This window comes from Mesitornis unicolor, unplaced genomic scaffold (assembly GCF_000695765.1).
Source record: "Mesitornis unicolor isolate BGI_N332 unplaced genomic scaffold, ASM69576v1 scaffold12358, whole genome shotgun sequence".
Lineage (NCBI taxonomy): Eukaryota > Metazoa > Chordata > Aves > Mesitornithiformes > Mesitornithidae > Mesitornis > Mesitornis unicolor.
The window spans coordinates 9,297-25,224 of NW_010203905.1; the positions used below are offsets into that span (position 1 = coordinate 9,297).

The 15,928-nt window shown below is 44.2% G+C and overlaps 1 protein-coding gene across 1 annotated transcript in view; it reads right to left on the reverse strand.

The window, feature by feature from the left end:
• LOC104545689 (ubiquitin-conjugating enzyme E2 D2) overlaps positions 1-13,674 on the reverse strand; it is a 17,989-nt gene extending 4,315 nt beyond the window's left edge. The window contains exons 1-4 of the mRNA XM_010190885.1: positions 13,615-13,674; positions 10,006-10,037; positions 9,837-9,914; positions 9,643-9,748 (exon numbers count right to left, since the gene is read on the reverse strand). Coding sequence (XP_010189187.1) covers positions 9,643-9,748; positions 9,837-9,914; positions 10,006-10,037; position 13,615 — 217 coding nt within the window. The 5' untranslated portion in view covers positions 13,616-13,674. The remainder of the gene's footprint in view (positions 1-9,642; positions 9,749-9,836; positions 9,915-10,005; positions 10,038-13,614) is intronic.
• Between the last annotated feature and the right edge of the window lie 2,254 nt (positions 13,675-15,928).

Consider the following 15,928-nt stretch of genomic DNA (forward strand, 5'->3'; position numbering starts at 1 on the left):
CAAAGCAGAAGAGATGAGAAGGCACTAAGTTATAAGCAAAGCACACTGGGACAACACTACATGAGGCATGTCAGGGACGGTTTGCCTCTGCCCCCACCCGAAAAATGCCAAACATTCCTCTGTCTTGCTTTCTCTCAGCCTGTTTCAATCAAACCGTACTGCTCCATATGTCCCCTCAGCAGCAACAGCGCAGTTGTCACTCTGCGTCCTCCAAGTTGGAGATGACAGCAGTTACAAGTTTGAAGGCACTAAACACGGATCTGTTCAAACTTCCACCGGTTGCAGGAACACTGTGGGTTTTTTAAAGATTGTTTTAAACACAAACAAAACAAAGAACACGGATACAGCCAGAGAGAAAGGGGAAAACAGGTCTGACTCACAGAACCGCTGAATCATTTATGTTGGAAAAGACCACTGAGACCATCGAGCCCAAGCATGAACCTACCACTGCCGAGTCCACCACTGATTTCAGTAACCCCACCACTTCCCTGGGCAGCCTGTTTCAGAGACAACCACTTCCCTGCTCCTGCTGACCACGCTATTCCTGATACAAGCCAGGATGCTGTTGGCCTTCTTGGCCAACATTCACAGACCGCAAGAATTTTCAAAGCAGGACAAAAGGGAAAGCTTCACTAGGCCTTAACTGAGCTACCTGCTCAGTGACCAGGACACACAGAACCCAGAAACCCAATTAGCTCAGTTTTACTACTTATTTCTGTAGGCCCTTCACTAATGAATTACCAATTTCAAGTTAAAAGCTTCTAGAACAAGTTTAGTAACAAGCTGTTCCTGATTGAAGTGAACACATTTCCTATTCCAGCATGAATTCTTCCTCCTTTTCCTCATTTTCTACTGTCCACCTGTGAAAACGCAGCTCATTTCTTTGTATTTCTGACTCCACTGCTCTGCTCACTGAAGTCTCTTCACCTGGTAGGATGAGTACAACATTTAACATCTGTCCTCTCCCTTAAACAGAAGCCACAGGAAATCCAATCAAAATTTTCTGGTCAGCAATGATAACTACCCCCTCAAGTTTTATCTTTCCACAGTCCTTTAACAAACAAGGACTTTGTTTGAACAAGGTGGCTCGCCTTTCGTCAGCAGAACCAAGCTGCAGGTCTGCCCAGTACTTTGTCTGCCTTCCCCAGCCACTGCCATTGCCCCTTTCCCCATCGCTCATGTTATGGGGTGGGAGTTCCTCCTTGTGCACCTCCCACCAGCCTTGCAAAACCCCCACCACCATCTGCTCTAAGCACCAGACCAGACAAAGGTGCTGCTCTCCCAATGTTTGCAGACACCACCAAACTGGGTGGGAAGGCTCTGCACAGGGACCTGGCCAGGCTGGATCCATGGGCTGAGGCCAATTGTGTGAGGTTCAACAAGGCCAAGTGCCAGGTCCTGTATTTTGGGTCACAACAACCCCATGCAGTGCTACAGGGGTGGAGGGGGGTGGCTGGAGCTGCCAGGCAGAAAAGGACCTGGGGCTGCTGGTTGACAGCAACTGAACATGAGCCGGCAGTTTGCCCAGGTGGCCAAGAAGGCCAACACCATCCTGGCCCGTATCAGCACTGGTGAGGCCAGCAGGAGCAGGGAAGTGATGTGCCCCAGTACTCAGCACTGCTGAGGCTGCACCTCAAATCCTGTGTTCAGTTTTGGGCCCCTCACTCCCAGAATGACACTGAGGGGCTGGAGTGTGTCCAGAGAAGGGCAACAGAGCTGGGGAGGGGTCTGGAGCACACAAATTATGAGGAGTAGCTGAGGGATCTGGGGTTGTTTAGTTTGGAGATGAGGAGGCTGAGTGGAGACTTGATTGCCCTCTACAGCTCCCTGAAAGGAAGAGATGGAGCAGTGGATGTTGGTCTCTTCTTCCATGTAACCAGTGATGTGATGAAAGGAAACGGCCTCAAGTTGCACCAGGGAGGTTTAGACTGGATGTGAGGAAAAATTTCTTTACTGAAGGAGTGGCCAAGCACTGGCAGGGGGTGGCCAGGGCAGGGGGGGAGGCGCCCTCAGGGCTGCCCAGGGCAGTGGTGGAGTCCCCATCTCTGGAGATGTTCAAAAAGCGCATGGATGTGGCACCTCAGGATGTGTTCAGTGGCCATGGTAGGGTTGGGTTGATGGTTGGACTTGATGATCTTAGAGGTCTCTTCCAACCTTCATGACTCTGCTGTTGGCCAGTAGGGACACCAGGATAACCAGGGTGTTGCTTTGTGTCCTCCAGAACAGCATGAGTCCCACAGGCCAAGTGTATCATTACTACTTACTGACCATTACAACAAAATCTCATGCCACTAATACGGTCTGTGGTTTGCCAGAACTCAATCAGTAGCTAAATGCTTCCTGTGATGAATTCTGGCCATCCAGTCACTTCAAAACACATTGCTGGACTTCATTTCTCAGCAGTTCACTTGTTTTAGAAGTATTGCTCCAAAAACATTGAATAAAAAAAGGACACAATTATTCAGCTTCAAGCTGCACTGCCACATTCGGCCGCCTTGTTTTATTTTTGTAAGTGTGTTAATCAAAACTATTCTCCATTACATTTGCTCTCGCTGGTAACTTCATATCCTCCCCTTTTTATCTGTACAGCCTCAGCAAGAACAACATTTAACCGAGTTATCTAAACTGGCTTAATTTTAGCAGCCTGAAAAGGTATTTTTCCAAAATAAATCCAGGAAGTTTCTCCCTTGAGGTTTTCCACCAGAACACTGCCTAAACGCAAACATTTTAGACCAGTAAACATAAGTAGCCTCCAGACCACTATGAGAAACCCCTTGGATAAAGGCACCTTCTCAAAGTTTAAGCAGCCAAGTGCAAGAGGAAAGAGGAAGTAATCCTTTAAAAGTCAGCTGTGTGTAAGAGTTACTCAGAGTAATTAAACAACACTGTGGAATGGAGACAACCACCTTCTTCTAAAATCAAGTATTACAGCAATGAAGGCCTGACACTTCCCAGTCAAATGACTACAACGTTAGTGGAAGACACTTAAAAACAGGTGACAAAAAATCGAGTTTTGTCCCCACTGAATCAGTAGTTGAACAACTGCACAGGACTGGTACGTGACGCTGTGTTACTCCTTGTCCTGCAGGACCACAGGCAAAGCTGCTCTGGTGGCTTCAGCCCGAGAGGAGCCCCTCAAGTGTTTCACTGAAAGGGATACAGCACAAGCGTGCACTCCTCGGAATTTAAGTTCATATTTTTGTCAGTCATAGCCAAGTAGATAAATTTAACTTCCCATTGAGTCAAGGCTTTCGAGTATGGAGCTATTTCTCATCTCTTTGCTCTTAAGTGTCAAAGCAGTCCAGTCAGTAGAAAACATTAAGCAACTTAGAACACTGTCAGTTTAAAGCTCCCTTTCATTCAAAAATTGTGTTTGCTTCAGCTTGGATTTAAGCAGATTGCATGGCTGATGGAATAAAACCAACACCTCAATGTGATCCCCATTTCTTACTGCAGCCAACAAAACCCACTCATCCTTCAGTGCGCTTCCTCCTGCTCTGGACTAGCAGGGACCAAGCACTTCACCACGATGGAGAACCTGGGAGACCCAAACCAATCAAGCAGAAAGATTGCTAACAAAGTGGTTTAAAAAAGTAATGGGCTTCGCTTCCCCATGGAGCAGTGACACAAATGCACTCTCACCAAGCAGAACGATCGCTTAACGTCACGAATGCTCCAATGACAGTGCTTTTTGAAGCAAAATCAGGTCTACTCGTGTAATGCAGCACAGCTCTGATCCGAGTTTCCAGTGCAAGACTCCCCTTTACAGAGCACACAACACTCCAAAAGTCAAGGCCAATCCTCAAGGCAGCTCCTCTGTGCACAGAATCACAGCATTTACAGCTTGGCAACCAGTTCAGCTCCAGTTTAGCATTGCATGATACACCTGATCTTCTCAGCAGGCTTCTGTGCTGTGCTCTTACACCACTCAAGAGTGGTTTGCCATTTCTGATGAGTAATTTCACCGATGGAAAGTGCGGGTAGATGCGAACTCCATATGTAAACTCCATGGCTGAGTTTCTTCTGCTACGAAGCAGCTCAGTCATTAGTCAGGACAACTCATGAAGTCAGCTCTCCACAGATCCTTCCAGCAGCAGCCAAATGAGCAATACAGAAAACAATTTAAACCACCATCTGCCTCCTGAAATATCTATTGGACCATGCAAGAGGCACATGCAAGCTCCTGGAAGTCAGGAGGTGAACATGCTCTTCTAAAAAAGCCACAAGTCCTCAGCTCCAGTTGGAGGGAATAAGCCAGGAGACATCTTCCCTGCACCAGCAGGAAAAGGAAACCAAAGGTGCCAGCAATTTCTGCATGGCAAGTAACTTCTGTTGGTGCTATAATGAAGTGCATCTCACAGCTATGACACATCCTTGCATGTCCAGAGCAGCTGAAACTGGTCTTTACAAGTCAGAAGTAGCTGTGTACGAGCCCCAGTGTTTAAAACACCTTTACACACACTGTGTTGATGTTCAAGTCATTTGGGCTAAGCTGGTTTCTACAGAAGCTCACCAGTCCAGGTGAGAAATGAGAATCTCTATTTAAGCCTTGTTTGGCCATGACACCAGACCCAAAAGCTACACCCTACGGTTTCTTTAGATATCAGAAAGGCTAGGAGTAGTTCTGCCCTATCATCATCCAGTGCCACAGTGATCCCAGTTCATCAAGAAGTGCAGATACTTTGTGGTAAGACACCAACTTCCAAAGATTGCAAATGCAGCTGATGTTAACTTCACTTTCTCAGTGCAGAAGTCACGTCCCAAATATAAAACTAGAAGCTTGCAATTTGCCAGCAAAACTTGAATAGGTCAAATATCCACCACTTCCAGCTGTCCCATTAATACAGAGCACTAGCCATTGTAGATGTGACTATTTAAGTCCAGCTGGAACTACAAACAAAGCTTGCTCTGGTAAAGCACTCATCTACAGGACATTTCAGAATAAGGACAGGCAACTGAGGAGCAATGAGATCTCCAGCTGAATCACAGCAGGGAGATAAAAAGCAAGCATCAACTCCTCCAAGGTAATGAGCTACCCAGAAAAAAACATCTTAACTGGTTGTGTTCTGATTCAGGAGCTGCTTGGTGCAGTCACTGCTCTCTGAAGATGAAAGCCAATCCAGAATCCATCCAGGACTGAAGGGTTTTCTTGGGCACCAAGCAGCTTTGGTCAAAAACAGATCATGAGTGAAAGCCTTCGCTCTCTCCTTGAACGCCCAGCCCTGCTATTTTAATTCTTCTATTAAAGGCAAAGAGCACATTACTAAATCAATTGAATGAGGACAGTAAGACATCTTTTAAAAGAGAAGTTATTCCTGCAGACAGCTCCTGCATGGGGCAAAAAGCCTCAGCAGACCCCAAGTCTGTTCTCTCCACCAAAGGAAGGTCTCTCTCTAAGGAAGCATAAAGACTGCATCAACAAAATTTATGATACAGTACCAAGAAGATACCAAGACAGACACTTTAAGATCATTGTGCCATCAAAAGGCTTGGGCACCAACATGGAGCAGTATCAAAGTATCAATTCTTGCACACCATGGCAGTATCATGAGGTCATAGTAATGGGAGGAGCCCATCCTGTCCACTATGCCCCAGGTAAACAACAAATATTATTCTAGTAAGGTTTTTCCAAGGGAAGCCATTTGTCACCTTCCTGGAGACCAAGCCACAGGCTCTGATGGGGCTGTGCTTTTTGATCCAGCTCACGCAATCAGGTTTCTGGATGTGAAAGTAAAGTTTGTCAGCTTGGTTTTAATTCAGCCTGCTACTCTGGGGATTATGAAACATCTCTGGTGGCATAAATTTGAGTTTTGGACACATACCGCTGCTGAGGAACTCCTCATGCCATTTCAGAGGCTTTAGCCAGCTGTCCTGTTTCTCTCACAGGCCAGGGCTCCTCCTCTGCTCATCATCAGCCTGACGGTCAAAAGCCTCCACATTGAGGTCCATTACTACTTAGACCTCTGTTCCTCAAGGATAGGAAGAAAGCTGACTCCTGGAAGTATTCACCTATACAGTCAATACCCAATAGTCCCATCTCAAACTATTCCAGCAATCTTACCCGGTCTCACAGGAAATGTACCTTTAAATCTGAGCAGTTTAAACTTCTTCCTTCAAAGCAACTTGAATTCCTGCTAAGTCAGTTCAACAACTTCTGGTGACAAGAGAAGAAAAGTTAAGTTTTGCCCAGTGTATTGCAGACTGGGTGAGGTCAGAAGAGACCTCTGGAAATCATCTTGTCCTACCTAAACCCATCATCGACCATCACATCCAGCCAGCTTTTGATTATCTCCAAGGATGGAGACCCCACAAGCTCCCTGTGCCAGTGTTCAGCATCCTCACAGTAAAGTGTGTTTCTTGATGCTCACAAGGACCCTCCTGTGTTTCAGTTTGTACTCCTATCCTCTCATCCTGTCAGTAGGCACCACCGAGAAGAGCCTGGCTCTGCTGAAATACCAGAATGGAAGTTCCCCATACAACCCTAACTCAGCACATGCGTAGAGACTGATCCACGCTGTGTGACAAAGTCACATCCCTCCCGTGTCATTTGGTTAAGCACAACAGGCAAATTAAAAGCCAAGAGGATGATCAGAAACCAGCTTCCTGATTTTTGAAAACTGCACTGTGAAGTTAATTAAGGCTGCTCACCCCGTAAGTCTCTGCAAAACAATTCTTGAACACCTGCAAGAGCAGCACCACAAAATCCACACTGCACTGTTCAAAACTCAAACTCTTCCGTGCTCAGTGCAAGGTGAACCCTTGAACAAACAAGACTGAAGTTCCTCACTGCCACTCACCGGGCAGGGTCTTCCAATGCACTTAAAATAAGCCCCATGTTTCATTAGTTATAAAGCACAGCGGGGAGAAGTGAGAGGGGACAGAGCAATTGAGTCTGACCCTTAAAGAAGCACTGCAGTTAATGTTAACTTTTGCACATCCACTTGCCAAACTCAGGAGGAAGTGGCATTTTCCCAAAAATGGCTGAACACGTTAAAACACTTCATTCACCTGTTTAAGACAACAGGGATTCCTACTTATGCAGAATTTGATGTCACATTTTTCATTTAAGCCTATGCATCCTGCTTAAGCTTTGGGGTTTAATTTGACCATCAAGGTATGTCTAACACTATTTTCAGATTATTTGTTCTACAACATGTGTTATTTTAGGAACACTTACTTCAGAACTACTAACACAGCAAGTTTGCTACTGTCCTGAGATGCTCAGTATTCCCCAGATTCTCCATTTTTAAGTAGTCTAGGAGGGTCAAATACTTAGAAAGACAGAACACAAACCCAAGATGCTCATCACCTCTACTAGCACAGCCAGGATCATTTTATCAAGTTGTGTACTGAGGGAGAGAAACTTCCTGACCTGTTAAGCGATCCAAAATAAAACCACACCAATAGCCCCCATACTCAGGCCTTGTAATTCACCTTTAATTACCTAACCCAACAGTTTTTCCTACCAGCAACACATTTACTCTTTGACAAGGCTATCAAAGAGTTACTACACAGCTGAAATAGCCACGAAGTCTACAAACACACAGTTCTAAACTGACTGAAGGCAAGATTTCCACCCTAAATGACTTAAGTTGCCTTTGAATTTATTTATCCTTGAGATGGAAATGCTGCTTTTGAGCTCTTTGTCTCTTACTAAGCTGAGATTTGCTCTCAGACAAGACATCCCTGTGCTCTCAGAGAGAAGTACTCTGAATTTTTATGATGTCACCCATAAGAATTTCTTTTGCTGCCTTTAACTCCTTCACAAAATGAACACCAAGGGAACTCAGACAAGATTTTCTCACTGGTTACATCTGCACATGTGTTGTGCTACATGAAGGAGAGGTTGTGCATTCATATGAGTGCTTCCAAAGAGTGAAGTGATCAGCAACATAAAGACATCTGATCTCGAGGAGGACTTTAAGAGGGAGATGGGTGACAGAAGGGGCCAGGTAGCATGGAACAGCTATACTGACCCCATGGCTTACTCCAACTAAGCCACAAGGATGCAGTTTGAATAGATAAGGAAAAAAAGTTCAAGGCAGAGAAGAGAAGGAGATGGAGATGTTAAGAGCACACTGCAATGGCATTTGGGTTGTAAAATTAATGTTAAGATGTATTTTGTGAGCGATTAACACTGACAGTCATGAACAAGCCGTCCACTGATGCCCTTAACTCGCTTCTTAAATCCTGCCCCATCTTTTCCCAACTGTCCTCTTTCCAGCCTACCCTCCAGTATTTTCAAACGTGCTACCTATCACCCACCCCACTGCCTATACAGCCTGTGTAGACTCTGTAGAACAAATGCAAATAAGATACCATGTCACATCAGGTGTTCTCCAGCCCTGGCATTCTAACCAGTTAAACACCAATTAATGCAAACAGACATCAGTACTTAGTACTAACTCGGTGCTAACAGTAGCTAATACTTCTCTGCAAGCATTTGTAGGGGAAGCTGCATCAACTTGACAATCCTTCTGCCTTTACTGACATTTCTTCAGTTCTTTCAACTCACAGTGAAGACTTTCAGCTTCGTGAACTCACAGATTCTCTTCTGTCAAGAGAAGTCATGATATTGTTTTGCTTTTTCATCTGTTTTTACAAATGCAGAGGCCTTTAGCTGGACACAAAGTAGAAGCCTTTGTGAGGTCAGTAAAAGGGAGACAAGTTATGATGTGAAAGGAAAGCCTGAACTAAAAAGAAAGTGTCTGGGACCATCACATGTAGTTGCAGAAGAATTACAGGCAACAGGATAGCCTCAGAGCTGCAACATGGTGTGAAGGATACTGTAATTAAATGTGTCATATCTACAGCATTAAATTACAATAACAATGTGATGCTACAAAACCAGAATGGTCAGGACATGGTCAATGCACAGAAGAGACCAAAAACATTCTCAATTACCATGGCTAGATCTACACTTCCAAAAGCCAGAAAAATCAGTAAAATTCAAACACAAGTCTTCCTTCAAGGTGTTCAAAGTTTCCTATTTGGATTAAATATAAACACTGCTCTGCCAGGCAGAGGATATATCCCTGTGCCCCACACACTAACACAGTTCACAGGGACCAGGATATTTTCAGTTAAAAAAAAAAAGTTCAGATAGTGCAAGCCAGTTAAGTTTAAAACATGATTTAGTAGCCCATGTGATTAAAAGTCGTTAAAAATGACCAACAAGGAGTTCTTTTTCCCCTTGAAAAAGTGGTATTTTTTTTTGAAGACAGAGAATCAAAGCAAGTTCAGTGCTTTTTAAAGGCCACAGCTGCTCCCCTACGTATTTTACTTGGTGTGCATTTTGAGCATTGAAGTCTTCTTCCATTGTTATGTACTAGGTTTAATTCTGTGGGCTTTGGGGGTTTGTAAGTCAAAGTGTTTACATTCTGAGGTGAGGTGGCAAGGCTACGTATTTAAAGGCTGTAAGACTGATCCGATCCGCTGGCAAAGTTGAACAGTCTCCCTATGGCGACAGGGAAATTGGATGTCCAGATCATCCTGCACTCATGAACTGGCCCCAAGCCAGTGGAGAGTCACAAGACCAAGGCAGTGACCACAGCAAGGGCTGACAGCAGGAAAAGCAGTTTCTACAAATCCAAATCAGCAACTCATTTCAGTAGAGTAAAATTAAATGAGCATCGGAGGTACCTTTTGAAATAGTTAGTGCTGGGGACCACTGTGATCGTAGAATATCAAGACAAATGCTGCCATTACTGTTAATATTTGGATGATAGATTCTTGTTGTAAATGCGACCTGCAGAAGAAGGAAAATTTCAGTGTAGGCTCAAAAACGTACAGTACACAGTATGGTAATGAAGAGATTTATGGTACGAGCCACTCACCTTAGGTGGTTTGAAGGGATAATCTGTTGGGAAGTGAATTGTCAAGAAAAATACTCCACCTTGATAGGGACTGTCGTTCTGTTAATGAAAAAGAATCATTGCAGTTCGAGGAGTTATTACGAGCAGACAGGTCATAAAAAGCTATGAACATCAATTCTCTCATACTTACTGGTCCCATTATTGTAGCTTGCCAATGGAACACTGGAAAAGAGAGAGATTTACTTCAGTTTGGAGAAGCTCAAGTAATGAACTACTTACTTCCAGACAAAGCAGCACAGAAAAGTCTGTTTTAAAAGACAAAGCCTTCTGAAAGGCTGCAGGAAAACAAGCCAGAAAATTAAAGAGAGACAGAGCAAAGTACTCAACACTCCACATTCTGCACTTTGGGACTGCCACACACACACGTTGTGCCCTGTAAAAAAATCCCACTGCAATAAAAATCCAGATAGCTACAGTCAACATTTCAGGCTTCAACTTTTTCACTTTGTATCTAATGCAGCACCTGAATCAAAGCCCAGTTTCCAATGACTGCCCTCTTTCAGCAAGCTACACTATGAACTCACACCTTTCTTAGGTAGGATGTCTCCTACACAGATCCTTAGTTAAATGGAGAGTAAGCTTAAGCTTCGTACATACCATATGTAAAGAGGTAACCTAAACCAGCAGTATCTTGACTGAATGTTTAAGCTCAGCCCCCATAGAGGCCTCAGGGTTTCATTAAAGCAGCAAAAAGTGATACAGCTCTTAAAAGAATGCAAAAATGACAGCGTGCTCAATCCTTGGGACCAGGATGTGCTAGGACAGGGACAAAAATTAAGTCTCACTTGTATGCACCTGTCCAAGAGAACATCTTAACCTGGTAATACAGAAGATTGGTGAAAGGTGTTTTTACACTGCAGAACGCAAGGAAAACAATCAAAGCTGTCCACCTGTATAAGGCACGTTAGGAAGCTCTCGGGTTTTGTGTTCTCCAAAGCTTAACCAATTATTAGCAAAACAGCACCATGGGAAGCTTCCCTCTGCGTGGATGTCAGCTATGGTGCATCTTCAGAACTGGGCAGCTCTACAGACTCCAGTTGTGGCAAGGGAAGTCTTTGAGGCACAGGAGTCGAAGCCACCTGCAACTGAGGACTTCACTTGCAACTCCTGTCTCCAGCTTTCAAGACCACCTGTGCCAAAAGTCACTGTGCCCCAGAGCAGCACTACTTGTTCTGATCCAGCATGAGTTTTTAATTACACACGGTACAGGAATTACAACTGGGAATGAGCTCATACAAGGAAGAGGGGAAACAAAGAGTAGAACAGCCCTGCCAAGGCAAGGGGAGAAGAGCAGCAGGGTGGTTACAAAGGGTGATACCAGCTGGCATTTTGAGAAATTGTACACTCAGTGCAGAGGCAGGAAATAAAGGCAGCAGCTCATGAGACCATACGTAGCCGTCACCCATTTTAAAGGGTTCAGACAGCTTCACAGTAAGGGGGACTCCAAGAAGTGTCACTGTGACAAGGTAACCGAGGCAGCCCTAGAGCTCAGGGGTTTCAGAGAAGCCCCATTCCCGTTGCTGCCACTGCAATCCACCCACAAACACCCAAAGCACTGGTCTCAGAAGTGAAGGGCTTTCATTAGGGGTCTTGCAGACAGATGGCACAAGGAAAAGAACAGAACATTGAAGTTTTCTGTCCTTAGTAGCAACTTTCCATTATAAGCATTTACCAACTTCTGGTACCACCTCCTCCACCCAGACGACCTCCATCACCTCTGATAAGTCTTTGGAAACTATGAAACAGCTTATCAAGGCACAAATCACACTTGCTAATTTAAGGGAGGAAAAGCCTCAGATTAGCTCTGCATCTTAGTAATTTCTCTTCCACAAAACTACAAGCTTCTTTGAAATACCATCTCCAAAGCAGAAATAAGCTGTGGAGTAACTATGAGCAGCCTGACACTACTGCTAAAAACCCTCAAGAGCCCAGGGCAGCTTTCACTTGTTTGAAAGCATTGCTGAGCAGCAACACGTCCACTGATTTCAGTATTCTCATTCTCAGGTTTCAGTAACCTAGCCCTAGATTTCTGTAGGAATGGGTAAGCTTCAGCACTTCCAAATAGTTCAGAAATTATTGAGAAAGATCTTAGCAGTTAATTTCTTCCTCTTCTACACAGCAGAGCAGCTGCAAGAGAGAGTAAACACATTTCCTCATCTCAGGTAGTGTGTTAAAATGCTGATGCATTGGATTCATTATACAAGTACCTGAATTTGGTCAGGAGCCCATGGTAAATTATAAAGCAAGAGGTGAATTTGCAAGCACTCCTGTCATTGTGAATGTCCTGTTGCTCCTGCTCACCTCACCTGTGACCAAGAGTTTAATGCTGCTTTAACAAAAATATTTACTAAAAATACGTAAATTCCCAGTTAACGCAGAGAAGCCTGAACAGCTTGTGAAACCATCACCATTTCATTTAAAGACCTCTCGTGGAAAAGGACCATGAACTATGGGCCCACAATTAAGTTGACTTCTTCAGAGCTAATCGAAGCAGATTAGGGAACATTACCTAGAAGCAAAATAAAGCAGCAGCCGTATGAACACCATTAAGTCAAGTCACACCATACATCTTGCCCTCCCTTTAGGCAAAAATACATGCACAAGATGTTAATAGAACTTCTTACTATACAGCAACGTTAGACAAAATAATTCAGGGTAGGATTTTAAAGAGTAACTGAGGTTTTTCTGCTTTAACACAGCTCCTCGGTCTTCAAAATGACAGAAGAACAATCCACATCACTCACCAGGGGAGCAACCTTGCACAGGAAGGACACACAGCTGATGTGTAGGCCAAAAAGATCATCCTAGGCTATCCCCTATATGGAACCTGGCAGGGCCACCTGATGTGAGCAGTTTTCAAGGATAACAGCACTGTGTGATTTAAGGATGCTCCACCTGCCCTTCCCATCTCATACCTGAGCAGCTATGTCCAAACTGAGTGAGCAGGGTTTAGACATCCTGATTTTGCTTATTGAGAAAGCCACAAGCACTGTTCTAAAAAGAGTGAAATCCCACCTAAAAATTAAGAGCCAAACCTGGTTTTCAGTTCTCATACTCTGGTGTGCTCTAAAATACAGTAGCACAAAACAGATTAAAGAACAATGTTTCCAATGTTCCTATTACTCATTTGAAAACAGTAGCTATTAAACTGTTGGGTTTTTTTTTAAATCTAACATTACTTCATGATTCAAGCTTTAAATTTACCAACTGTTTTTTCTTCCATTCTCATTTTAACCTCTTATCCCCAGGGACTACACGTAACCCTCAAAAAATGCAGTGTTAACCAACTCCTGTGTAAAATATAGCTAACCTTGACCTTGCCGTACCAGCGTTAGTACTAGCAGTGGATTGTTTTACTACACTAGACTCAGTTCAGATGTCAAAGGAGTTCAGAAAGCCGCATGCAGCTGCTTGCTGGCATGGCCACGGAGTTACTGCAGTTTGCAAACTCGTGCAGGCAGCACGATCTGTGCAAATGCCACCACAGCTGATTCAGAAAGAGGAATTTAAGAGAGCCTCAGCACACAGTGGCCAATCAATAAAATAGGAGTAAGTGAGACACAAGGAAGGTTTTAAGAGACAGAAGGGCAACAAATTAAAGATTACTATGTGGAGTAATATCTAGTACTTTAACCAGGTGAAAGAGAAGTGTTTTCCTTGCTAAGGAACTGGACGTCCCATTTTAGAAGGAAAAGGAAGAAAAGAGACCGCAAGTGTTTGTGGACAGGAGCGTACTTACTGTCATCACCAACAGGCCCTGCCGAACACTGTGCTGGAGGATCGCGTGCCAGATCATTCAACTCCTAAAAAACAGGAATGGTTCATTACATTTCATTTCCAAATCAATCACGCTATTTCTAAAAAAAGCTGCTAGCAGCACTTTGGCTACCATTGTCGCTCATGAACATTAATATCTGTATGAGTGAGTTTCCTGAAACTACACCACAAAACCGACAGCCAGGACCCCAGAAAGCAAAGTTGCACCTCAAACCCACATAAGATGTTTGTCACCAGTTACAGATTCAATTTCCACAGAGTATTAAGTCACAGCAATCCTCACCAAGTCACAGGCTCCGTTAGGTTTGCCTTCATTGATAACAGAACTGAAGAGAACCCAAGCATTACCATGGTATTATATATTCCACTATCTCCAGGTCACAGCGAGATAAGACGGCATCAATCCAACAACTCCCAGTATCAGCCTTATTTTATCACCTGTATTGTAAAAGCTCCCAGGCTGTTCCAGCTGCAGTGACCTCGTTTATCAACTCAAGCCTGTGACAGCCTTTTTGCAGTATATAAAGCTTCAATAACCTGTGGTTGTTTCATCTCCAAATATATGAATACAGGTGGTTAAACGGAATAAAACACAAGGCCTTCTGTACCTACAGAAATGCTAGCACGTGAATGGAAACCCTCACTTCTCAAGTACCCGTGCCAGTGTAATTTTCTCCCAAAGAAATCCTATTCTGAGTCTCAATTGCTCGGGCTGAGTGATTCAGAACACTGCTGAACTACACCGAGTTTCAGTGTGAGGCAAAATTTTAGTCAAGATCAGAAAGAGTGCACACATTGTAGAGCCCACACGTGGTCACCAGTGGCTCACATGAGCCATCTGCTCAGGAAGTGGACATTTAGTGGGAAGGGCAAATAGAGCAAAACTGTAAAGCCAAACTTTGCTTTATGTTTGACTCAGCCACTGACCTGCTTTGCACCACAGGCCCAAACATACCAACTTCTTTCTGTGCTAGCTCAGTCTAGAAAGCTAAACATAAACTAAATCTACCATTCAGGAAACACCCCCATGCTGCCCCTGGCCCACTGAATATTCAGCCTTTCCCCCTCACAGCCTGCAAGGGTTACCAGCCACAGCCCAAAAGTCTCAGATACCAGACTTATCTGAAGTTTTTGGCAGACAAAACATTAAAGGACAAGGATCAAGCCAAGCTGATTGCAGGAATGGAAAAAGTCTGCTGTTTAATGGCCTTTTGTTATTTACAGGCAGCATTCAAGCTCTTGAATAGAAGACATCTGAGAGTTTCAGCTTCTGCTTCTCACAAATTGAGAGGCCACCACTAAGCTCTTCTGCTAAAGAATGCTGCCTTACACCCAAGCGAACCTTGACTCTTCCCTCTCACTATGCAGTCCCTCAGAAGCCTTACAGTGAAGATAACAAAGCTTCCCATACCCTGGCTACTGTAAAGCATAGACAAGTTCGGTTTAGTTTTACAAAAAGCTCTCAATTTCTAAAGAGTCCAGCTGAAAGCCTGACGAGACACCACACAACTGAAGCTTTACCAAGCTGACCCAAGCAAACCTTGCCCTCACACCCCATTGCTCAGCATGGATTTGGACAGGAGCTGAAGGTGGGGAGCATCTCCAGACAGCCTCTGCAGGAGGAAAGCCCTTCAGAGCTCTCGGTTACGTGTGTTAAATCGATGGATTCCCTCCTTACCTCCTGGTTGCAGGGATCAGCCAACGTGAAGTCCTCCCCACCCGCTGTACTTCTCTCTGCTTTAACTCCAGGACATTACATAGGTTAAGTAACACCCTGAACAACACTGCTGCACCTGAGAGAAGTGCGTGTACTGTGAAACTTTCCAACAGTCTGAAAAACAGAGTAGCTGACAGCACCATGCTTCAGCATCAGTAACCCAAGGGACACCCCATGCCATCTTCATGGTCAGTGTGGTCATGGCTATGAAATGAAGCCACTTTCCACATGCACAGATTCAGAGGTACGGGCATGAAAACGGGAATATGCCTGTCCTTTCTGAAGTTGTATGGAGTACAATCCACCTTCAAGTGCTACTGGACTCTGATCTTCTGGAAAAGACACCTTAATGCTACAGCACTCAATCTCAAACATCTGTTAAAAAAACCAAACACAAACACACCTAGAACTCCCTTCCTTACCACTTCTCATCCCCTTCACTCCTGTTTTACGTATAAATAGGATAAAACACAAGATTTAGAAGAAGTGCAATTTTAAGAATCCCCGTTTTCCACGCAAGACCACAACCTACCATGGATATTTAAGAACCTAACATGTA